The sequence below is a fragment of the Ovis canadensis genome, chromosome 16 (assembly GCF_042477335.2).
Source record: "Ovis canadensis isolate MfBH-ARS-UI-01 breed Bighorn chromosome 16, ARS-UI_OviCan_v2, whole genome shotgun sequence".
NCBI classification, from domain to species: Eukaryota; Metazoa; Chordata; class Mammalia; order Artiodactyla; family Bovidae; genus Ovis; species Ovis canadensis.
The window spans coordinates 46,999,615-47,025,023 of record NC_091260.1 but is presented as its reverse complement, the minus strand read 5'-3'; the positions used below and the strand labels follow the sequence as shown (position 1 = coordinate 47,025,023).

The 25,409-nt window shown below is 39.7% G+C and overlaps 1 protein-coding gene across 4 annotated transcripts in view; it reads right to left on the bottom strand.

Moving 5' to 3' along the window:
- Positions 1-23,092, bottom strand: part of TTC33 (tetratricopeptide repeat domain 33) — a 28,843-nt gene extending 5,751 nt beyond the window's left edge. Inside the window, exons 1-4 of one of the 4 annotated variants that reach the window (XM_069555825.1) lie at positions 22,802-23,092; positions 19,422-19,652; positions 3,971-4,052; positions 2,182-2,313 (exon numbers count right to left, since the gene is read on the bottom strand). In XM_069555825.1, the coding sequence (XP_069411926.1) occupies positions 2,182-2,313; positions 3,971-4,052; positions 19,422-19,642 (435 nt within the window). In that variant the 5' untranslated portion in view covers positions 19,643-19,652; positions 22,802-23,092. Of the gene's footprint in view, positions 1-2,181; positions 2,314-3,970; positions 4,053-19,421; positions 19,653-22,580 lie in introns of all 4 variants that reach the window. The other 3 variants (XM_069555827.1, XM_069555824.1, XM_069555826.1) reach the window with 3 other exon arrangements.
- Between the last annotated feature and the right edge of the window lie 2,317 nt (positions 23,093-25,409).

The following is a 25,409-nucleotide window of genomic DNA, read 5'->3' as shown; positions in this document are numbered from 1 at the left end:
TCACATCTCAGGTCACAAAACAAGTCTTAAATTTAAGAAGACATACCAACTGTCTTTTCTGAACTACAAGAGAATGAAATAAAGCTAGAAATCAATATAAATGGAAAAACTCACAAATACATGGAAATTAAGCAGCACACTCTTGAACAACCAGTGAGTCAAAGAAGAACTCAAAAGAGAAATTAAAATGTATCTAGAAATGAAAATGAAACTATAACATCCTGACACTATAGGATGGTATATCTGCAAAAGCAAAACTAACTTTAAGTTTATAGTGATAAATGTTATGCTTAAAACAGAAAAGATCTCAAGCAAAAACCTAACTTTACACCTCAAAGAATTAGAAAATGAAAAACAAAGTAAGCCTGTGACCATTTTCCAACATACACACTCAGCTCCACATAAAAATCTAAATATTACTCATAGATATATATCCAACTATTAACTTTTAACTTATTGTCTGTTTAATTTACTTACGTATTTTCTTACTTTTTTGTCCATATGGATATATTAAGAACTGTTAGATGTTAAAATTTTTAGCTTGTTTTCAATATATTTTTTACAGTATTCCCTTCATTATGACAATGAATAAAGTTATTTTTTCTATTCCAGTGTTTCAATATAACAGCTTAAGTTTACCTAAAAATCAAAAATTTAGATTTTTTTCAAATAGAGACCTAAAATCATCCTAAATGGGGGAAAAAAACCAGTTTTGATTCCTCCAATAATTTCACAATATAAATAAGAAAGAAATTTACCAAGGGGAAAAAAGTAAGTTAAACCACTGGTACTCTTCATTTTGAAAACTTAAAATACTGAATAATTTTACTTTCATTAGCTGATTCAAAATGGCTCTGTTGTTTCATTTGCACTTTATTTTCTTTCTTTATAGGACAATCTTTACTATACGTCCTAGAGATTTTCTCCAGTACCGTAAACACTTATATGTAAAACAGATAATGATTTCTAAGATTTTATTAAAAGAGAAATGGGTAAAGTGTATTATAAGCTAGACTTCTGTTTGTTTTGCAATTAACCTGTTAGAAAACTAAATTCCTTGAATTTCTTTTTCCAACTGTGATATGATTTAAGTCTTCAACAAAAGAGAGAAAAGATGACTATGTCAAATGGCAAGGAAAAAAAACAATCTCTGGTTAAACTTGTTTCCATCGCTATGAATCTTCCTTCAGACTATAATTCTGAAATTATTTCAATCCTTTTCTCATCAAGAGTCCATATGATCTTTGAGAATTTGACAAATACCCTATTTGGTAATTAGAAATAATCATATATTTACAAGAGTATCAGAAAAATTTAAGTTATCCACAACTTACTAAAACCATTACTAGTAATGTTAAACTCAAGATTTACCAAGAATTTTAGAAGTAACTTCTCTGGGATTTTTTGCTTGTTTTGTTTTCAACTATAAAAGTCTAAAAAAAGTATGAAAAATTTTAATTTACTTGATGACACAGAGGAAATCTGGCACCAATATATTAGATTTGCAAACACCTGTTAGGGAATTAGCTGTTAGATATATATAGTTCAGTCGAAACAAAAATGAAAAGAAGACAATGCTCACAGCCAACTCTGACCTACTGAGCCTTTGCTACATACAAGGTATAGTCCAGATAAGGTGAGAAATTCATTAAGTACCAGTTTCTAGTAAACTTTACACAATGAATACTTCAATTTCAACCCTTTTCCATTTCTCTGCTCACCAAGCTTAGCAACTTTTCAGTGTAAAGTATTTATCACCATTATTCTTCTGTATTCTACTTTCTTCCTTCTTCAACACAATCTCTTAGTGGTTTTGTCTCCAAAGTGCTACTGATATCACTTTATAAAGGGGGTAAACTGAGTGATGCAATGAACTAATCTAAAAGTTATTTTATATTTAAATAACGTTTACCAAATGCCAACATTTATTATTATTTTTTAATTCCCATGATGCCAAATACCTGAAAAATATTCTGATCCTGATATACTGTAATTGACGTCTGTAACGGAAAAAAGACGTTCAGTAGTAAGTGAGTAGTGTTTATGGGTTAATACCTTTAAAAGGTCATTTGCTATTTACCTTTTGTGTAGATCTGATAAATGACTATTTACTTTTTGGTTCAACTGATCAAAAACATGTCAAAATAAAATGTCATCACTGTAATAATCTGACTTCCTTACCAAGACTATCTCTCCTAATCCAAGCTGAGCACGCCCCAAAGTCTGCCAAGATTCCCATGAATGTGGATTCCTCTGGACAGCCATTTCTGCAGCATGAACTGCTGGGAACATTTCATGAAGAGACATTAGGACCTATGGCCAAAAAAGAAGAAACCCATCAGTAACATTCATAAATTAGCAAACTAAAAACTAGCCAAAAAAAAAAAATGTAAACAATCATATGTAAACAACTCTCCATTTTTGAAAATATATTTTTAGTCTGGAAAATATAACATTTAAGTGGTTTTAACCCCCTCCTCTGCTACTCAGGGTTAAAAGTTATATTCTTCCTATTCCTGAAATAATTATGAAAAATATATTCTCTTTGCAACTGTTGAACCCTACTGCATGCATACATGTTAAGCTGCTTCAGTTATGTCCAACTCTTTGCAACCCTATGGACTACAGCCCACCAGGCTTCTCTGTCCATGAAATTCTCCAGGCAAGAATACTGGAGAGGGTTGCCACTTCCTCCTTGAGGGATTCTTTCCAACCCAGGGATCAAACCCATGTCTCCTATGTCTCCTGCATTTGCAGGCATGTTCTTTACCAATAGCGCCACCTGGAAAGCCCCAACTAAACCAGAGAGCCATATTCTGGCCATGATGGCTCACAGCTATTTGAACTCCAACTCCCCATTTATTTACTCAACCTACAATGTGTTTTTTAGGGAACCCCAGGTCCTTCTGTCAAACTAGGTAAATATAAATTTTGGTTCAACCACCCATCTTGTCCCACATGTACATCTTCCTGCTATAAAAATCATTTAAACACGCCACCAGCCTGACCATAATTAGGTTCTCCAAATCATACACACCAGAAAAATCAAGGCGTTCCAGAACCTCTACTTCAATTTATGGGGAAGTGCTCGCTTCTATCTATAAAATTTTGACCATTTGCATTTCACAAGATTTACAACACTACCATTATCAGGTTCCAAATAAAATGACTCATTTCATACAGCTTGCCACAAATCCTACCTTTAATATATACATATTTAAGATTAAAAAGTAAAGGCTTATCCAAATGAAGGTCAGTAGAAAATAATTTATTTGGGTTTTTCCTGGATAAATTAAAAATCAGATCTGAAAAAGGATGTGCCCTATGTTTTGGATCATCATCTGAAAGATATGCTAGGTGGGCAGATCAGGCTGAAGTGCAACTATTCCGTGCCAGAAGTATGTTAGTGCTCGGTCTGAGATTTTAAAAGTCTCCTGAATAATCTAATAGAAGTACTCCAGAGGTTTTCTTTATGAGCTTTCCCACAAAACATTAAAAACGTATTTATAAGTACAAATGTTATTTTTACACTATTAATAAACTGAGTCTCTTCTGACCTTTTGCTATGGACCAGGCTGTTCTAAGAGAAATAACTTCATCCAGAATCCAATTCATCCTCATTCTGAAGAGACTGAGTTACTGTCAAGTCCACTACAATTAATTTCCAAGGAAAGCTAACACACTTCATCTATTTAAGAGATCATCAGTAACTTTTTAAAAGATACCCATCACTCATATCTTAAGCATAGTTATGTTGAAATAAAAATTAGTTTCACTATTAAGGTAAACAAATTTCTACTTTGATGCATGAGGAAAGAGCCATAAATAATAAGGTGACATATGTTTTCCCCAAATAAACAAATTGTATTTAACAAAAGAAAATGGGAGGAAATATTCTTTTGGCTCATCACTGCTCACATCACAAACAGTGCAATTTCACAATGAAAGGGAAATTCTTCATAACCATTACCTGTGATTTCATCTCATACAGGGTAGCATCATTTGGGGTTAACTGTAGTGCTTCATCCCACTTCTGAATGGCCTCTCGGTATCTATAGTTGTCAAAGTTACATTAGTATTCTATTTCCAGTAATATTTTGAGAATTCTCTATTTTGAGAATACAAGACCAAATTTAAAAGTCAGAAAATAAGAAATAACTGTTTACCAAGAAATATCTCTATTCAATAACTGATAATGATGATGTTACAAAAGCAGAAAAATTTAAGAGATGAAGGGAAAGGACAGCAAATGACAAAATATTTTTTTTAAAAAAAGGACAGCAAAAGCAAAATATAAATTAAAAAAGACTGGAAATTTTCCCTGAAAATTTATTTTCTGGGCTAAGAAAGCACCACAGAATTTCTTTTTTTCTCCAATCTCAGTGTCTGCATATGTTGTCACTCATTTCAAATGGATTACAAAGGACTTCTCCCAATAATTTATAATCCAGTTGCAACCCCTGACCCTACTGCAGCAATCTAGCTGACAGAGATGACAATTTAAGACGCTGCCAGGTCATTTTGTAAACATTCTTCAGTATTTAGTTTCTCTGTCTATAAGCTCCATGAGTCCAGGGATCATGTTTTATTTATCACTATCAATATACAGTAAGTTTATAAGATATGGGTCATATGAATGAAAACCAGTATGGAGACAGTGATTTCCACCATCGTCTTTTCACTGATGTTCTCCCAGTCATGACTCTCTTCTGAGTCAACATCTCCACCTAGATTTCCTACAGACACCTCAGACTCAATATGCCCCAAACTGATCTTAGCATACTCCATACTAAATCTGCAGAAGCATATGTATATACATATATCCTTATGGCTGATTTACACTGTTGTACAGCAGAAACCAATACAATACTGTAAAACAATTATCTTCGAATTTTATAAATCTGCAGAAATACAGCAGCACTTTCTTTTTTAAATAAAATTAAGGAAAGATTAAGTCCAACACATTATCCAAAGCAGTCATCCTCACATCATTGTTCCCAAGCAGTTAACTCACATATACTTTAATATTTCTAGGAGGACAAAGTTCAAATTACCAGAATATTCTTCATTATAACAAGCTGAAACTTTCTGTACTTTCCATCAATGCTACTCATCCTTTCTTTTAGAGCTAAACAGAAAATATATAATCCACCAGTTTTGATGGTGGATGGTGGGTGATCTAGGGAGGTTTTGGAGGAGAAAAAAATGCACGCACGCAAGCACACACACACACACAAAATGCACACACACACAAAATGCACACACACAAAATGCACACACACTGCATGCACGCGCACACACACTGCATGCACGCGCACACACACACACACACACACACACACACACACACACACGTCCCTGCCTCAGATCGATGAGAAGTTTCTGGAGTAGGGCCCAAGCATTCGTATTTTTAAAAAGTTCCCTAGGTTATACTAATAAAAACCACGGTTGTGAACCACTGATAATCTCTCTCTTGGTATATTAGGCCCTATCACGTGCTGTCTTCTCCTGAATCACTTCCAGCTACCCTTCATTTCCTCTACGTATGCTTGCACATAATTTCCTACCTACTATGTGAAGATCCAGGCCAACCATAACAACCAAAAATGTGGGCTGACTTGCACTGATTTAAGCAGGGAGAAGAAAACTAAAGGCAGAATTAGGTAGAAAATACAAAGTTAAGTAACATTTGAAAAGTACATTCTCTGTTTTCACCATGCTATAGCATCCCTTTACTAGTAAATAATACAAATGGCAATACCATTTCCAAGGTCTCATGCCAGGGTGGCAAATCCTAGACTACATCTGCCACATAGCCAGCTCCATGCTCAGCAGCAGGGGTGAGGGTGGACAGTGTGGCAGGGAACTTTAGAAAGTCTGCCTTAACTGCCATGTGGGTTGTTATCAATGGCTACTATTACTTTGTAGCAGCAGTCTACATACAAGGATAAGCTGAAGATTCACCCCACAATGGCTGGCAGTCTTTGTTTCCAGGCAAACCATATTTCTGAATATGCAGAAATGATGATCAGAACTACTATTAATATCTCCTATACTTATAGGGTCCTCTGCTGAGCTCTGAGAAGCTATCTGTTTGAAGACTGTGTTTAACTCTGGGAGAAAGACCACTCAATTTTAGGAACTACTAATGATCTGAGGACAGACCACTGCTCACCTCATTTTTTGATGAGCCTCCACAATGCTCTGTCCCCCCTGCCTCCGCCTGCATATTTTCTCTGTAAGGCACATCACAGCCTTTTTGGACTTAACAACAAACACTACAAAGCACCTCTGCACTACACTTGGGGGCCTTTTAAAACAGCAAAATCACCAAGAAAAAGCAAAAAATGTGGAAAACATAACACGAAAGAGACCACAGAGAGGATGCTTATTTTCACTGTGAGAGCTAAAACACAAAGGCAGAAGAAGTCTTTTGACTCAGCTGAGAACTCAGCTGGGAAAGTACCTGGAAACTGATTTCGGGCTTACAAATATATTTAAAATGATTAAGTGAGTTCACAAATACAGAATCTATGAATGAAGACTGTATTTAAGAATCAATGTTACAGCATTTTGTCAATGTCAAATAAAATGTCACTAAAAACAGATGGTAATTACTTTTCACTAAAATTATGGTAGATTTCTATCATACAATTTTATGTGCTCATGTAGAAATACCAAAACAAATATAAAAGCTATTCCTATGCAGCTCTGTGCTTCATGTGTTTAGTCATGTCTGACTCTTTGCAGCCCCATGGACCTCGGCCCTCCAAGCTCCTCTGCCCACAGAATTTTCCAGGCAAGAATACTGGAGTGGGGTGCCATTTCCTTCTCCAGGGGATCTTCCCAACCAGGGGTCAAACCTGTACCTCTTGTGACTCGTGCATTGGCATGCAGATTCTTTACCACTAGCGGCACCTGGGAAGTCCCTCCTATACAGACACATTTTAGTAAATCAGTAGCTAATGCAGGATTCATCACTTTATTTCCGTATAAAAACTATATTATCAAGAACATTAAAGTTTTCACCTTATTTTATATTGTGTTCCTAATATTTATAATCATTGTTTTCCCCAAATGCTTAATGATAGACGTAACTTTTCCAGCTTAGTTTATCAGAAGTGGCTTACCACTGTTAAGTATATTTTTGAAATTAGAGTTTGCTTCCTTGATTTGGGGAGAGCTTTTACAGAGAAATTATAAAGATGTTAAAAGCAGCTTTAGACAGATTTGACTGAAACTTGTGTGATTTCCAATGCAGGTAGATCAGGTTTCAAGTTTTAGATAATGCTCAATACACTAAACCAAAACAAAAGAATTCCATAAATTATTTTGAGTTTTTCTGTCTAGAATTTAGAATAACATTCTGAAGAAACCAAGGAAAAAATAATGTATAGTTCCATATAATGAGCACTCATAGTAAGGGAACCTAACTTCCCGAAACTTCAGGAAGGCTCAGAGAGAAAGGAAAAAAAGGAGTAAAACAATGGAAGAGAAAAAGTATACTTCCTAACTGCACATTCTCTCAAGACAGTCACACTGAAGGAGAGGGGATTTGGAACAGGAAGCAGTACTGAGATGATGCTCAGACTATAGTATATTTATCCTGTATAGAGATACAATATAAATGTACTTTAAAAAGAAATACTGAGGGACTTTCCTGGCAGTCCAGTGGTTGAGAATCTACCTGCCAATGCAGGCGACACAGATTTGAGCCCTGGTCCAGGAAGAGCCACAGCCTCAGAGAACTAAGCCCACGCACCACAGCTACTGGGCCTGCGCTCTAAGGCCTCGTGCTCTGAAGTGAGCTGCAGCTCCTGAGCCCACGCACCCTGGAGTCTATGCTCTGCAGGGAGAGAAGCCCCCGCAACGCAAGGCACACCACTCAAGAACCGCCTCTACTCACTGCAACTAGAGAAGGCCCGCTTGCAGCAACAAAGACCTAGCATGGCCAAAAATAAATAACATAAAGTAAAATTAAATTAAGTTAAAAACAAATTTCAAAAATTAAAAAAATATTAGAAATGCTGGGTTGGCCAAAAAGTTCCTTCCTTTTTTCCCATAAAATCTCATGGGAAAACCCAAATGGGTTGGCCAATCCAATACAAAACTGCTCTGAATTTTAGTCACCATTCTTTATTGAACCTATGTGGACAAGAATTAAGTCATAAAGTCTACTTTCAGTAATAATTTAAACTATCTACTTACACAAAAGAAGAAAAAGGTCTTTAAAAGTTTCTAATCTACTATAGACAAGAACTAACAATTTATAAAGGATCAATTCACTCTGGAAACAGGAAAGAGCTCTGAAATTACTTGGAGGTGCAAACACACTGAATAAAGATAATTTTCAAAAGCATGTAACTTCTAATTAGTAAAGGACATTTCTTAGTTATTGTATTGAACACAGTTGCTCTATTCTACCCCTTGTGACATTAGACAATGATAATTTTCTGAAAAACTTCTAAAAAGTCCTAATTTTAATAAGACTATTTCTTTAATATCAATTTTTTACTTCAGATACAAAAATCACTTAAAATATTTTACTATCTCTATTATTCCATTCATTTAGCTTACACATACATGTCACAAAATAAGATTCACTGGCAATTAACTCCAGTACAATTTGGATCCAACAAAAACATTCACAAATAAATGCGCTGGACTATAGCAAGTTTCTATACTTAAATGATGGAGAAGGCAATGACAACCCACTCCAGTAATCTTGCCTGGAAAATTCCATGGGCAAAGGAGCCTGGTAGGCTGCAGTCTATGGGGTCGCTAAGAGTCGGACACGACTGAGCGACTTCACTTTCACTTTTCATGCATTGGAGAAGGAAATGGCAACCCACTCCAGTGTTCTTGCCTGGAGAATCCCAGGGACAGGGGAGTCTGGTGAGCTGCCGTCTCTGGGGTCACACAGAGTTGGTCATGACTGAAGCGACTTAGCAGCAGTAGCATACTTAAATGATAAATATGATAGAATCATAATAAAGGCAAAACAATAAACAGTAACTCTTTACCTGGATGAACTCAATCATTTGTCTTCTTGCTTTCTTAGAGAAGCCTTATGCTGAATACTGGCTCACCGTGTCTTTGTAAAACTATTTGAGGGGTGCTTCCCTGATGCCTCATTAGTAAAGAATCCGCCTACCAAAGCAGGAGACAAGAATTTGATCCCTGATCTGGAAGATGTCACATGCCTTGGCGCATTTAAGTCTGTGTGCCACAACTATCAAGGCTGTTCTCTAGAACCTGCCTGTGATCCGCACTAACAGAAGCCACCTCAATGAGAAGTCCATGTACAGCAACTAGAGTAGCCTCTGCTTGATGCAACTAGAGAAAAGCTCATCCAGCCAAAATTAAATAAATAAATAACTTTTTAAAAAACCTATTTGAAACTTTACATTTATTTCCGTGTTTATTTAAACTAAAAGCTTTATGTAGACAGTGTAATAGGTATTTTGCTCACCAAAGTATATGCAGCTGTAGCAGCTAACACAGGATGAACTGGAACTCTATGGAAGGGGCCTGACCAGAAAATATCAGCCACTGCCTAATTCAAAACTGTAAATGGCATCCTTAAGAATGTTCTATCATTTTTCTTTTCAAAGTTAAATTATTCCTTCTTAATAATTCTTATACTCATAATTTTCTAATTTATAGTATAGTAGTAAATTCCATAGGATTTAACAGTAGCAAGTTGATCTCTCCCAGTCTTAGCCTATCTGTCCAATCTTTTTTCTCCTACTGGCCACCACACCTCTGCTTCCCTCAGTTGTGTCTTTTTTTTTTAACTTTTTGGCCATGCCATGTGGCATCTTCCCAGACCAGGGATCAAACCCACACCCCCTGCAGTGGAAGTGCAAAGTCTTAACCGCTGGACCACCAGGGAAGTCCCTCAGCTGCATCTCTGCCTCGTCTCTACCCACCCATCTACCCTTAGTGTACAAATGTGCGTGCTGAGGTTCCCGCTCCTCCCCCTCCTCACCTAGTCAAAGGCTCTCTGTCCTCAGAGACCAAGTAAAAATCCTCTTTTCTCATGAAGACCATGAGTACCATTTAATTGACCACAAAGTCACACTTCTAAGTACTTTATGTTTTACTAAACACTTTCCATACAATTACTTAACACAGAATTATTTTCATAGAAAGTTAATTCACTTAGTGCTCACCAAGTCCTATAAGACTGGCATTATTTGTTCTCATTTTACTGAGGCCACTGACCAGAGAGTAGTTACAGAAGCAGTCCAAAAACACATGAGAAAGCAGGACTTGAGGTGAGCTCTGAGAACTACATGACCAACGCTTGCTCCAATGACCCCAATGTTGCTTTCATTTAATTTTTCTCTAATTCTTCCATGTATTTTTATCTTCTCTTTACTGATGAATTCAAGGACCAAAGGGTGCATTTGCTTATATTCTCTACAACACCCAGAACATGGCTGGGCACAGAAAAGGTCCTAATATCACTGATTCTGCCTAATTTGTCCTTTCCTTCTCCAAGAGAAGTCTTGGAAAGCAGCAGAGAAAAGCATGAAAGATATCAAGAAGGAACAGGAGCTAGCATGTTTCCAAAACATTAAAAAAAAAAAGGAAAGAAGTAAAAAAAAAAATTCTACCCTAAGAGAAAAGTAGCAAACACCTTAATTCTTATTTTGTTTCATCTCACCATTCCAGGTAAAGAAATTACAAGAAATTCCCAAGACCAGGTGAATGGAAATATGGGTAGAATCTAATCAAGAGATTAGAAGTAGGGTATCTTAAGACTCTGGGATATCTGAGGTTTCAAGAGCCGCCATAGCTCTGGGGAAGGGTCTGGAGGCCAAGGTCAGCGTAGTAACGGTCCATCCAGTGAATATTCCAGGCTCTGTGAGCCACAGTCTCTGACAACTGCTCAGGCTGCTGTAGCACAAAATCAGCCACAGGCAATACACAAAGAAAAGTACCTGCTTGTGTCCCCATAAAACCTTATTTATAAAAGCAGATTTGGTGTGCCAACCCCTACTCTAGTTGGCCCGTGCGTGCCAAGTCACTTCAGTCATGTCCAACTCTTTGCAACCCTATGGACTGCAGCCTGACAAGGCTCCTCTGTCCATTGGATTCTCTCAGCAAGAATACTGGAGAGGGTTGCCATGTCTTCCCTCCAGGGGATCTTCCCAACCCAGGGGAAACACCCATGTCTCTATGTCTCCTGCACTGGCAGGTGGGTCTTTACCACAAGCGCCACCTGGAAAGCCCCAACTTGATCCAACCACTGTTAAACTCTGTCACATGTCCTTTTTACTTTCAGTCCTATTTTCTCGCTAACTCAAGCAAGGGCAGTTATCACCTCATGGAGGGCATTTATGGAGGACTTTTTGGTTGTCACTAAGACTTGGAGACACTAGTGGCAAGAGGATCAAGGATTAGCAGCCTGCAAAGCAAAGGGCAATCATGCACAAGAGACTGTCCTGCCCAAAATGCCAACAGCATTATTCCTAAAAAGTCAGGATGGCTCTTCCCACCCACACCCGCAAAGATGCTTATGCACTAAAGCTTAAGTCGTCCCAAAGTACAAAATAAACCAAGAAGTTTAAGATGACACTGATCATCACCAGTTCTGTTTTCTCCTTTCATTAAGGCAGGCACGCAAACATGCCCATGCACACAAAAACACACACATGCAAACACAGGCACACAGATTTGAAGCAGAAAGAAAAATGTCCTCTTCCCCAGCTGCACTGCTTTGATTTGGAAAACAGCCACTACTGTTAGCTTCCCTGGTGGCTCAGATGGTAAAGCGTCTGCCTGTAATGCGGGAGACTGGGTTCAATCCCTGGGTTGGGAAGATCTCCTGGAGAAGGAAATGGCAACCCACTCCAGTATTCTTGCCTGGAGAGTACCACAGATGGAGGAGCATGGTAGGCTACAGTCCATGGGGTCGCAAAGAGTTGGACACAACTGAGTGACTTCACTTTTTCACTTCACTACTGTTAGCAGAGGCACTGCCAAATGAAATGTGCACTGTTGCTAAAGGCACACATAGGTTTAAAGGAACAACTGAGCTGCTTTCCACTGGCTAAAGAGGGCCAGGAACCGGTGGGCATTTACTTCACTACCATCAGCTTGTCAAATTCCCTCCCCTCCCTCATTTCTCATTTCTCCCTTTGCTTTTTCTCATTTCTCCCCTTCCTCTTCTGGCCTATGAATAAAAGGTGGTACCATCAAGCTTCTCCATTTTTGGATCACAGGAAACTTGGCACCTAATAAATCAATGGTCACTCATAAGCTCTACAGCATATCTCTTAATTCAACTTTGGTTTGGAACAGATTGAACAGACATGGCCCTACTGCAGCTGCTGGATAGGAAGCATTAAAAGATAAAAACTTGGTTTAAAGTCACTATGGTTAATAAGTGTCCAAAGTCTGATTCAGCCAGTTTAAAGACAACCTTAACAGTATGCCACTGAACTAGCACAAAGAAGGAAGCAGAGTGAACAGTTCCAGGGACTGCCCAAGGGCTGGGTAAGATAATACCTGACACTGAGGTATAAGAACAGCTGGTGACCAAGCCAAGTCAATCAGCACACTTATTACCAGATAGAAATGTCACAGGGTTTAGCTACTCTGCTCCCAATTAGATTTGTAATTTGCTATAGCATCAGGTTTAATGAGCTATATAGTTACCAGCTTATTCATTTAATAAGCATTTATCGAGCACCAGAGCAGAAAACTACTGGGCCAGGTAGTATTCTAGGTACTGAGGGTGCAGCATTCCACAAAATATAAAAAGACCATTCTTCTTGCATTTACATTCTAGAATGTACCTGTGTGGGAAGATGGCACAAAAAGACAACAAATATAAATTAAAACATGGCTAAGTACCATGATGACAGACACACGGAGGGCTATGACAGGGGTGAGGAAAAGTCTCTCTGGGAAGGCATCTGAGCTGAGAGCTGAGTGACAGAAAGCGGCCAGCCAATGGAAAATCTGGAGGAGTTCATTCCAGACAAAGGAAAAGGCCAAGCAAGGCTTAAACACTCTTTTTTTTTTTTTTTTTGAGGCAAGAAAAGAAAACCAGCATGGCTACAGGAGGAGGAAGAAAGGGAACTGACAGGTAAGAGAGGTTCTCTGAAGCCATGATTATGAAACTAGTAGGCCAGTTATGAGTGTATAGATTTTCTTGTATGAGTGATGGGGAATCCACACAGTTTCCAAGCAATACAGTCATGAATTGCTTTGCATTTTGAAAACATCAGTTGGGCCCAGCGGAGGAAAATGAACTATAAGGGGGCAAGAATGAGCACAGGGAGCCCTGTTAGGAGACTACCAGAGTAATCTAGGTAAGAGGACAATAAATTAGACTAGGATGACAGCAATGAAGACAGAAGGGGGGGGAGAAAAGTGATCCAGATACGTGAAAAAGTGAAATCATCTCAACGTGGACTGGCTAAGAGGAGTGAAAAAAGAGAAAGGGATCCAGGATGATATCTCAGCCTGATGATATGAAGCCTAAGCTTACAGGCTAATTCTTTGTGGCAGATAGGATCCAAGGAAAGAGTGAGTAAAAAAGAGAAAAGTGAGGCAGTTTGGGAGAATAAACACAAGGCATATGTTAAGCTGACAACAGCTTCAAAAACAAACACAGATGATTGTTAACTTTGGAGAACTTCTTCAGACACAGTGTGAAACCACTTTGTACTGGAAACAGTCCAGTGGGGAATGGAGGAAAAAGAATTTATTTGCAGTCTCCCTTCCATATCCTGCCTCCCATTGATCAGTCAGTCCCACAAGGCTTTAACCCTTTCACACTTCTGGGTATGTGACCCTGTCCCTCTAAAGCACCCATAAGGCCCAACCTAAGCCAGCATCAAGGTGTGATGGTCTTTTCATTATCAGCACCACACATGGCAGCTCTCTAGTCTGTGCTGACAGCAGCATCTGCTGGGACCTTATGGTAATAAGAAGGGTTATAATAACCTATTATGAAAAATAGTCTGAAATACATAAATATATATATATAAAACTGAATCACTTTGCTGTACACCTAAAACTGACACAAAACTGTAAATCAACTACACATCAATTTAAAAAAAACTATCAAAAAAAAAAAAAGAATATTGTGAGCTTTCTGCAGGGCAGGGATCTGAGGGTGAGTGGGGCTGATTAGTTCTGGAATGGCACATCAACCAGCAGAGACAACTTCACGCTTCCAGTTTGTTTGTTGTAGTTGCTAAGTCGTGTCCAACTCTGTGACCCCATGGGTGATAGCCCATCAGGCTCCTCTGTCCATAGAATTTTTCAGGCCAAGAATACTGGCATGGGTTTTCATTTCCTTCTCCATGGGACCTTCCCCACCCAGGGATCGAACCCACATCTCCGACATTGCAAGTGAATTCTTTACTGTCAAAAATTGTGAATCATTATATTGTACACCTATAACTCATATAATATTATACCTCAACTGTAGTTCAATTTTTAAAAGGGTAAAAAAGAGAGAGAGAAGAACAGATGATATCAAAACAAATGGAGGGGAGACTACCCTAGTAGTCTAGTGGCTAAGACTCCATGCTCCCAATGCAGGGCGCCTGGGTTCAAACTCTAGTCAGGGAACTAAGATCCCATATGCCATAACTAAGACCTGGCGAAGCCAAAAATTCATTAAATAGATTTAAAAAAAAAATAATAACCTTTTTTAAAAATGAGGGTGGTTCTAGGAACAAGATTCCTGATAAGGCAAAAAGGGATTAGATAGGCCTTTGATAAAAGCAGGAGCACTTCATTCCAACACAGTAAAAGTAAGTGGCTTGGATGTAGACACACTCAGACTGGAAGAAGTGGGGTGAGAAAATAAAAGGCATTCTACACTGACTGCATCTATTTTCCTCCACAGAATAAGAGGCAAGATCACTGTCATTAAATACAGCCAGACTGGCACTCAACAGAATGTGTTTCACACAGCCAGGTCACCCTCAAGTTCACTTTGGTAGTACGCTTTTCTAGACAAGGGACAAAATTCATGGCAAATTATAAAATATTCCAGCTTTCCAAACATACACACTAATATGAGGAAAAATGAGACCACTTAGGTACACAATTAAATATCACCATCTAGTGGCTGAAACCTTAAAAGCCAGCATATAAAAGTCTGAACCCATACTGTGATTCTTAAAAAGGTATGCACATCCCGTGCCACGCGTGTGTCCTGTGCAAGTGTGTGCGTGCTAAGTCATTTCCGACTTTTGTAGCCCACCAGGCTCCTCTGTTCATGGAATTTTCCAGGCAAGAATACTGGAGTGGGTCGCCGTGCCCTCCTCCAGGGGATCTTCCTGACCCAAGGACTGAATCATCTCCTGCACTGCAGGCAGATTCTTCACTGCTGAACCACCCTGGAAGTCTACAGTATGTCCTGGTTAATATTAATTCCAGAAAAAGATGCTTGAACAAAATAATTGTTAAAAAAAATTTTAATACTTCATGAAATGCATCAATCACATATAAAATCTTACACTATCTAAAGTATATTCACTAGTGAGTACTAGGTGCTATGTGGCATGCTAAGTATTTATACATGGACTCGCTCTTTAATCCCCCAACAGTTTATGAGATAAATGTCACCTTCATTTTATATATAAGGAAACTATAAATTGACACTTAAAAGATTAAGAATCTGCCCAAAATTTTTACAGTAAAAATGATAAAGCTAGAATCTGAATGGAATTAAAATGACTTCAAAATCCATGCTCATAACCACTAGACTTACTAAACTGTCTCTGTAAGGCACCGGAGGCTTCCCAGGCGGTACAGTGGTAAAGAATCTGCCTGCCAGTGCAAGAGACGCAAGAGACGCAGGTTCAATTCCTGAGTTGGAAAGATCCCCTGGAGTAGGAAATGGCAACCCACTCCAGTATTCTTGTCTGGAAAACTCCATAGACAGAGGGGTCGCAAAGAGTCGGACCCGACTGAGGGACTAAGCACACACAAGCATAAGGCACTAACATTATTTAAGGCTTCAGTAGAAAAGTAAACCAGTTTTCTGTCAGAAGGAATCCTGAAGACTACAAGGCAGAACTTCAGCATTTAAAAGCTATGCTGCTGCAAACCACATTTTCCTAAGAGCAGCTAATAGTTTGTTACTAATGAAGTAAACTAGACAGGGTAGAGTCTGTGATGCTTAAGAACTGTGCCTCCTTTGGAGGAAGAAAGACATTAACACACTTGATCATACATATTCAATGTACTCAGACAATTCTCTAAGTGCTAAATAAAACTAAATGAGAAAACCTGCAGGGTAAAAAAAAAAAATCTCAAGGAGGCAAAACAATGTATCCCAGGAAACTGAAGGAGCTCCCTCCTTTCCACCAACCTTCCCTCCCTCCTTCTCTAGCAATGCCTCCAGAGGCACCCCTACTTCTCTACACTCAGGATTATTACTCATTCCAAGTTCAAAGCTGTTCCATATTTTGTTACTTAATCCTTACCATCACAGCTTTTGAGGAAAGGAATTGGACTCAAAAAAGAACAATAATTCTCAAGCGTCATATTCTCAGGCAGGAGGAAGACAGGAAAATTCTATTCCCAAAGGACCTCTGTGGTTGGAATATGAAATAAAATATGTTCTCAGAATGGTGTTCTAATCTGGAGTTTAAAAATATATATTTCTATAGATACAATGTAACATATGGTAATTAATCCACAAAAACTTATTTAGCCACAATAAAACATAACACAGCAGCCTTACAAATATTCAGTAAATATCTACTGACTGGCCTTGTGAATGACACAAATTATTCCAAGAGTTAAGAGTACAAAAGTCTGTTTAGACAAAGTCCCTACATTCCTGGAGCTTACATTTCTATAGAAGGCAAAAAAATATAAAGCACTAAATAATTGAAAAATGTAACTTCAAAAAGAGAAAAAATACTAAAAGAAAATTTAAAAAGCTCATGTGATTGTGGTTTCTCTTACTTTGTTTAAGTCATAAAATTACTTCTCACCATTGTTAACAAAATACAATGAAAAGGGTCTTGTTGCATAGAAAGATCACAACCGAGTTTTTTCTCTTCAGGAGTGTTTACTGCAAAGTTTTTTGTATTTCTTTGCTCCAGCAATACCAACTTGGTAGAATTTTCCTAAACAGGTAAAACAATTTCATGACTCTTTCTACTTCCATGTTCTGCTCCCACTTTCTTGAAATACTTCTCACCACTATTAGTTTGGCAAATACTACTCCTTCTTTGAAACCCAACTGAAGATTGAATTTATCTGTCAGAACTTCCTTGATATACACAGGTAGAACTGGTGGCTCTGATTTCCTGTGATTCTAAAATATTTTCTATGGACCTGTCTTACTGCACACACTACTCTAATTATTTGTATTCTTGTGCAGAAGGCAATGGCACCCCACTCCAGTACTCTTGCCTGGAAAATCCCATGGATGGAGGAGCCTGGTGGGCTGCAGTCCATGGGGTCGCTAAGAGTCGGACACGACTGAGCGACTTCACTTACACTTTTCACTTTCATCCACTGGAGAAGGAAATAGCAACCTATTCCAGTGTTCTTGCCTGGAGAATCCCAGGGATGGGGGAGCCTGGTGGGCTGTGTTCTACGGGGTTGCACAGGTTGGACACGACTCAAGCGACTCAGCAGCAGCAGCAGCAGCAGCAGCAGCAGCAGCAGCAGCATCTTATCAAAAGCTGAGCTCCTTAAAGTTTATTAATATATCTTACCTCTCTTTGAATGTTTTTTTAAAAGAAGGATGAATGGATGAACGGCTATTTGATGTTAGATTTTAATGATGATGTTACACATTTCTTAAAACTTAACACATTTTAAAGAAATTGGTACATCGATAAATGTCTAACACTGTTCCTACACCTCAGTACATCAATAAGTCTTACACACTTGAAATAACTGCCACCCTAACAACTAATTCACTTTGTGATCTCTCACCATTGTAGAGGTCAATTTAATGATTGTCTCTGAAACACAGATTTAGAAATATAAGTCATGAGTAAAGAAGTTTTTCAATCTTTTGTAAGGTTTATTTGATTAGCATTCCTTTCACCTAATCACAAAATAGACATTTAAAATTCTTTAAAAAAAAAAAAAAAGCTGATGTGATGGAAAACAAGGAAGTACAGGGTGCTGAGAAGAGGACTTATGAGCAGAGATCTGAAGGACAAGACGATAAACATCAGAACACAGGAACTAACAGGTTTTCAGATAAGTCATAAGACAAAGCTGCATCAAGAACTGTCTTCAAAAACACAAGGAAGGACATTGTGGCTTAAAATGTACCGAAAATGATAGTGAAGTTGATAGGAAAACAAGGATTGAGTTCTATTCTTTTAATTTAACTTTACTATTCTTCCTTATATTATTTACTACTCCTCATATTACTTTCAATCATGTTGAATATTCTCTTAGATATTTTTAAACCATTATTTCTATTTATTTTTGGCTTAGAGTAGCCAGATGACTCAAAGAACTACAGATATCTTTAATTCTGTTTAGTGATCCTTCAAAGCTGTGTATACAGTAATCCAAAAACAAATGCTAAAGAGCTAAAATACTTAATTATCTCACAGTGTTCTCCATTCAAAATAAAGCATCCTATCCAGCTTATTTCAGTGAAATGACTCAATGTTTTGAAAGAAAAAAAAAAAAAAGCTATTTGTTTATCCACAAAGTTGATATCTCTCATCTACCACAGGAAATTCGGAGGGGATCCCATGGCAATAACTGAATAGCTCTTCCCTTCTACACACTAGTGTGGTCTAGAGAAAAAGATAAAAACAACAAAATTAATGAACTTTTAACAGGCATTTATAGGAATTTCTAAAGATGTTTTATGGTTGTTTTCAAAATGATTTCATAAATGTGGAAAATTTATAGTTGATTTTCTTCTAAGATAGAATAGCCAATCATGTGAAGTCCTACAAGAGAAAAATCTTTGTGCCTAAACACTACAAATGAAAATTCACAATCTAACATTAGGACATGAAGCTGTTAGTTGTCGTTGACTGTCTGTCTTCCCTTCACTTCCAATTTGAGGTGCTAATATTTTATAGTTTAAGCATTACTTCATGTTTTAAAATTCAGTAAGATTACTCCCAGAATCAAAATAACATTCCTAGAAACAAAAGGCTGGTTCCTCAACTTTGACTCAATTAAGACAAAAATGATAAACAAGCAATCTTTTATAATCATCCTTACCAATAGTGGGAAAAAAAGAAAAAGAAGAAAGAAAAGAATTTTTTAAAAGTGCTTCTTGTTAGCACTACTACTTCTAATGTCTCAAATGCTTCAGCACCACAAAGGATATACCAGTCAATGCCACACAGGCCTGACTGTAGATCTCTGGATGATCTGAAGAGCATTCCATCCTACCAAAGACCAAAGCCATCCTCTAAAAGAAAACTCTAAAAACATACCTTTTATTTTCAGCGAGAGTGGCTCCTTCATCCTTCAGCTGTTTGCTTTTCTCAGCACAGCCTTCAAGGAGACTCTCTTTCCTCCGTTTAACAGCGTGGAGCCAGCTGCCTTCATCTTTCCCGGCTGCATCTTTCTCATCAGCAGCTTCAGCTTCAAACTGCTGGGATGTGACCTTTGAGACCTTCTCACCGATCTTCCTTTTCCATCCAAAGGAAGCCATTCTGGAAAAACTACAAAGAGAGAGCTTTAAATTTCATACTAGGCCCTTTATAGAAGTATTCCAACAAACAGGTAAAGAAAGGATAAAAGGATAAGGCTGTCACCATTTTCTGGCCCCTAATTAAAATAGTGGATCTAGGCAATAATCATTTATGGCTGCTAACATCATAAAGTGAAAGTGTTCGTCACTGATCATGTCTGACTCTGTGACCCCATGGACTACAGCCTGCCAGTTTCCTCTGTCCATGGGATTCTCCAGGCAAGAATACTGGGGTGGATAGCCATTTCCTTCTCCAGGGGATCTTCCTAACTCAGGGATTGAACCCAGGTCTCCTGCATTGCAGGCAGATGCTTTACTGCCTGAACCACCAGGGAAGCCCAACACGGTAAAGAAAGACAAGTTCACAATATGTATCTCCTGATGGAAGTGACACAGCAGCCATGAAGTATTCCTGCCAAAATTAACACTACATCACCTTATATCTCTACCGGTTTATAAGAAATAAGGGATACAGACGAGTATGTTAAATAACATGCCTGAGACAAGACAGCAAGGAACAGAAACTAAGGAAAAATAAAACTGGTTTCTTCAAGAAAAAAGGAAAAGTTAGGAGGTACCCCCTAGATTAAGAGAGACTTAAGAAACAAAACCAAACACAATGTGTGGATCTTGTTTAGTTACAGAATCAAACAAGCCAATGGGGAGGAAAAATTTAAGAAATAATAGGGGGGATCAGAACAATGCCTTCATATTTGATGATATTAAGAAATTCCTGCTTCTTCAGGTATAAGAGTATTATGTTGACAAAAAGTATGCTCATCTTTTGGGAATACATATTAATACATTTTACATGAAATTACACAGTATCTAGGAATTGTTTCAAAGTAATGATGAATATGATATAAGATACACATATTAAAAGATTGCTGAGTTGATACGTGATCAAGTTAGGTGACGAGTATATGGAATCTTTGTACTTCTCTCTTAGCATATATGTTTGAAATTTTCCATCATAAAAAGTTTCTGAAAGATTCAAAACTGGTAAATGATTTAATTCACAGAACTATATGGTTAATCAGAATGATAACAAATGTTAAACTGCTTTGTAAAACTGCAATAATAATACAAAATATAAGGGCTGAGTGAGCAAGCATAACTGATGGAACAAAGTTAAAGAAAACCCTAGAAGAATTCAACAAGTATTTATTTCGAGAAGGGATTTACTGAGGGATCAAGAACTCTTGCTAGTTACATGGATAGGTTTATAGATACTGAGAAACCTTTGGAATTGTAAATGAATTTTTATATGTTTGTACCCTGCACAAGAGTCTCTATGCTTTCATTCCATTCTTAAAGGAGCCTACAACCCCAAAGAGAGTATCAACTGACTGATCAACTATTGGGATAAGGAAAAGCAATGGACCAGAGGTCTACACACAACTATCAAAGAATGGGCATCGTGGGAGTAATAATGGAAAGTAATGAAATAGTAAGTTCCAGCAGCTACCAAGCTCTTCATCACCAATGCACACTGAAATAAAGTAGAAGTAACCGCTAGGATGAAAGAGACCAAAAGAAAGTGTGGATGGCTATGAGGTCACTAACATGGAAAGGCCCAAGGCAATGGCAGATTTTGGAGAGGTAAGAAAATCGTGGATTATGTGCCTAAGTTCTTAATGAAGTGTCAATAAACTACAGCAATCAAGAAATGTACTGCGTGGGACTTCCCTGGGGGTCCAGTGATTGGGACTGCATGCTTCCACTGCAGGGGGCATGGGATCTATCCCTAGTTGGGGAACTAGGACCACACCTGCTGAGAAGGGAGGCCAAAAAAACACAACCCCAAAGCAAACTAAAAAAGAATGGATAGGCTGACAGGGGTAAAAACCACACGCTTTCCATAGGAGCAGAGATTTTTAGAAAAGCCTGCAGGAGTAATGGATTATAAACTATACTAGGGAATGAGGACAAAGCCAAATCCTCTTCCCAGACCCATGGTAATAGGGGAGAATGAGTTTCCTACGTTTGAAGATTACTGCAAGTAACATAGGGAAAGAACAACAACAACAAAAAGCCTGAAATATAAGTGTGTTTACTATGGAACCTAAGTCCAGAAGTACAGAAAGAGAATATAAGAATGGATCGTTAGAAAGCTCTCACAAGATATTAGAATAAGTCATGTTAAGAAGCCTTGCATTTACCACTGTCCCTAAAGGTGACAAGAATGAGGATGATTAAGTTTTCTGGCTTCAAGTTTCCAAATAGGCAATGTGAGAGATGAAACAGTGTGTGTTAGCCATTCAGTCGTGTCCGACTCTTTGCGACCCCATAGACTGCAGCCCGCCAGGCTCCTCTGTCCATCGGGATTCTCTAGGCAAAATACTGGAGTGGGTTGCCATTCCCTTCTCCAGGGGATCTTCCTGACCCTGGGATCGAACCCTGGTCTCCTGCACTGCAGACGGATTCTTTACCACTGAGCCACCAGGGAAACCAACATAGTGTGGGAACCAGAATAACACAGACAATTTACCCTGCCACAAGCTAGAGAATGCTTCTCTTCACTGCATCGGAAAGTGAAGCAACGAAGGCGAGGAAACTGAAGAACACAAACAAGGAAGCAAAACAGCATCCTTCTGCGTATATGGATGTATTCGGAGGTGAGGGATTCCGCAAGAAACGATTTACCCGAAACACGTTCCCGCAAGAAAGAAACCAGTTCTAGCGACTTCCCCTCATTTTGAACACACAAACACGTACACAAAAAAACTGCGAAGTTCACAAGGGCTGCCCAGAACGTCACCCGCGAGCTCAGAGTCCCGCCCCAGACACGGGCCCCATCCCCGGGGTGCAAAGTCAGCTACCTTCCGCTCCTCCCGCCAGGGGCGCGAGCACCAGGTAAGGGCCTGAACCCCAAAACTGCTGGTCCCTAAAGACCAACCTTAGCGTCCTGGCTCTGCTACACCCGCGGTGGGCCTCAACTCCGACTTCTGAAGCTTCTTACTCCCGTCACCCCAAGACCCACCCGCCTCGTTTTCCCCCAACTTCCGCCGACTTCCACCACTGACCCGTAGCCTGTGTTACCCGAAGGCCACTCCCCGGGTCCCCTGTTTACATTCCGCTTGCCCTTTACCCACCGGAAACGGAAACTATCGTGCCCACCTCCTTCCCGCTTGCCGTAGATGCCGGGTCTTCCAAGAGAGGGGGTTGGTCGACCTAGGGCGTCCGAACCTTCCGGAGCAGCGAGCTGGGAAGAGGCGACTCAGTGCCTTTCATCCGCAATCCTTTCCCTGGGACTACAAGTCCCAGAAGTCACGGCGGCCGCCCCCACCCCATTATTACCCTCCGAGGCTGGTAGTCCGGGCCGCTCGGACCGGGCGCGCCCTCTAGCGGCAGACGAGAGCATCGGAGCGCTGGTGCCCACAGCTCGGGAGCGACGGAAACTGCGTCTGCGCGGGCTGAGTGCGCGTGGAGAGGACTTCGCTGGTGGTATCGCGAGGCCAATCCAGTCAGCAGGTAGAGGGCGGAAAACGACTTTGGGGGAAATCGAGAGCATTGATATGCGGCCCTCCCTGAAGGAATTTACAACCCAGCTGAGATCAGCCAAGTGCTGAGGACAGAGGCAAACCCAACTATAAAAGTATATGAGGGTGGGGAGAGGACCAGGGAGGGCCGTAGCTCAACCGGGGGGGAGGAGTCGGCGGGGGAGGGCGGCCGAGGGGGCCAAAAAGTTGGATGCAGCGTCTCTAAAGAAGAAAGAACTATGACCCGAAAGTAGCTGTTTTGAAAAATAAAGTGGGAAAGTATAACACAGGGAAGTGTGTAGGAAATTGAAAAATTGAGATTGTTCTCAGTGTTGTGGTTTCAGTTTTGTAAACCAAGTTTTCTCAACCTCAAGGGTGTAACGTTTCCAACTGGATTATTTGAGACCGCGGGAGCGTGGGGGTGGGGGGTGACTCTCCTGGGCGCAGCAGGGTGTTCAGCAGTATCCCTGGGCACTAGATGCCATTCGGAGAAGGCAGTGGCACCCCACTCCAGTACTCTTGCCTGGAAAATCTCATGGACGGAGGAGCCTGGGAGGCTGCAGTCCATGGGGTCGCTAAGAGTCAGGCAGGACTGAGCGACTTCACTTTCACTTTTCACTTTCATGCATTGAAGGAAATGGCAACCCACTCCAGTGTTCTTGCCTGGAGAATCCCAGGGACGGCGGAGCCTGGTGAGCTGCCGTCTCTGGGGTCGCACAGAGTCGGACACAATTGAAGCGACTTAGCAGCAGCAGCAGCAAGATGCCATTAGCATCCACTACCACCCCACCAGTGGTGACAACCAAAAATGTCTCCAGAAGTTGCCCAAAGTCCCTGGAAGAAAGATGGGTCCCCCTCTCCCCTCCTCAGCCTCATTGAGAACCACTGATGGGAAACAATGATTCTCCAAAGATGAGCCTCAGACCCCTGAGGGTCCTCAAGATCCTTTCAGAGTCAGAAGTATTTGGGGGACTTCTCTGCGGGTTAGAATACGCCTTGAAATGCAGGGGACACAGGTTCCATACCTGATTGGGAAGCTAAAAATCCGTCATGGCACAGAGCAACTAAACCCGCACACCACAGAGTCTGTGCACTGCAACCACTGAAGGCTGCCTACTCTGGATTGCTAGCGTAACAATGACAGATACCGCATGAGGAAATGAAGATCTTCCCTGCTGCAACAGAGACCCAATGCAGCCAAATAAGTAAATTTAAAAACAAAACTATATTTTCATACTATCATGACATCATTTACCTTTTTCATAATGTTGACATTTGCAGTAAGAATGGAAAAGCAATGGTGGCTAAAACCACTGGGACCTCAGTACAAATCAAGGTGGTGATACCAAGCTGTACTAGTAGTCATTGTATTCTCTCCTTAGTACACATTCATTGTAAGAAAAAGAAGATTCCAGTCACTGAGTGTCCTTAAAGAAGCAGTAAAAATCAATTTATTAACCCTGAGTATAGACATTTCTTTTTAATATTCTGTGTGAAAAAATGGGAGGTACAAAGTGCTTTTACTCTATATTGAAGTATGATGTCTCAAGATAAAAGCACTTGTGAGATTACATTATAAACAAATACTTTTTTTGTGGAAGACAACTTTTACTTAGAAGAACTGACACACCTGCTGATTATTCAGGCTTGGGTCTGACAAACATTTTGAAAATGAAGGAAAGTCGCCGGCTACATCAAGGAAAACAATTGACAGTGTTGCCAAAAATAAAATTCAAGAATTTAAGCAAGAGATAGCTGGAATAACAGCCAAGTTTGGCCTTGGAGTACAAAATGAAGCAGGGCAAAGGCTAACCGTTTTTTCAAGAGAGCATACTGGTCATAGCACACACCCTTTTCCAGCAGCACAAGAGAGAACTCTATGTGTGGACAACACCAAATGGTCAATACCGAAATCAGATTGATTATATTCTTTGCAGAGGACAATGGAGAAGCTCTATACAGTCAGCAAAAAGACCTGGAGAGGACTGTGGCTCAGACTATGAGCTCGTTATTGCAAAATTTTATCATATCCATGGAATCACAGTTGGACACAACTTAGCGACTAAACAACAACAAACCATTTTGGAATACTTGTATTTGCCATAATTATCTTGCCAGCTTCCTGGTACTTCCAGACTTTTTTTTGCCACACTGCAGGGCATGTGGGATCTTAGTTCCCAACCAAGGAATGCACCCACCATCCCTGCAGTGGAAGCACAGTTTTTCCACTAGACTGTCAGGGAAGT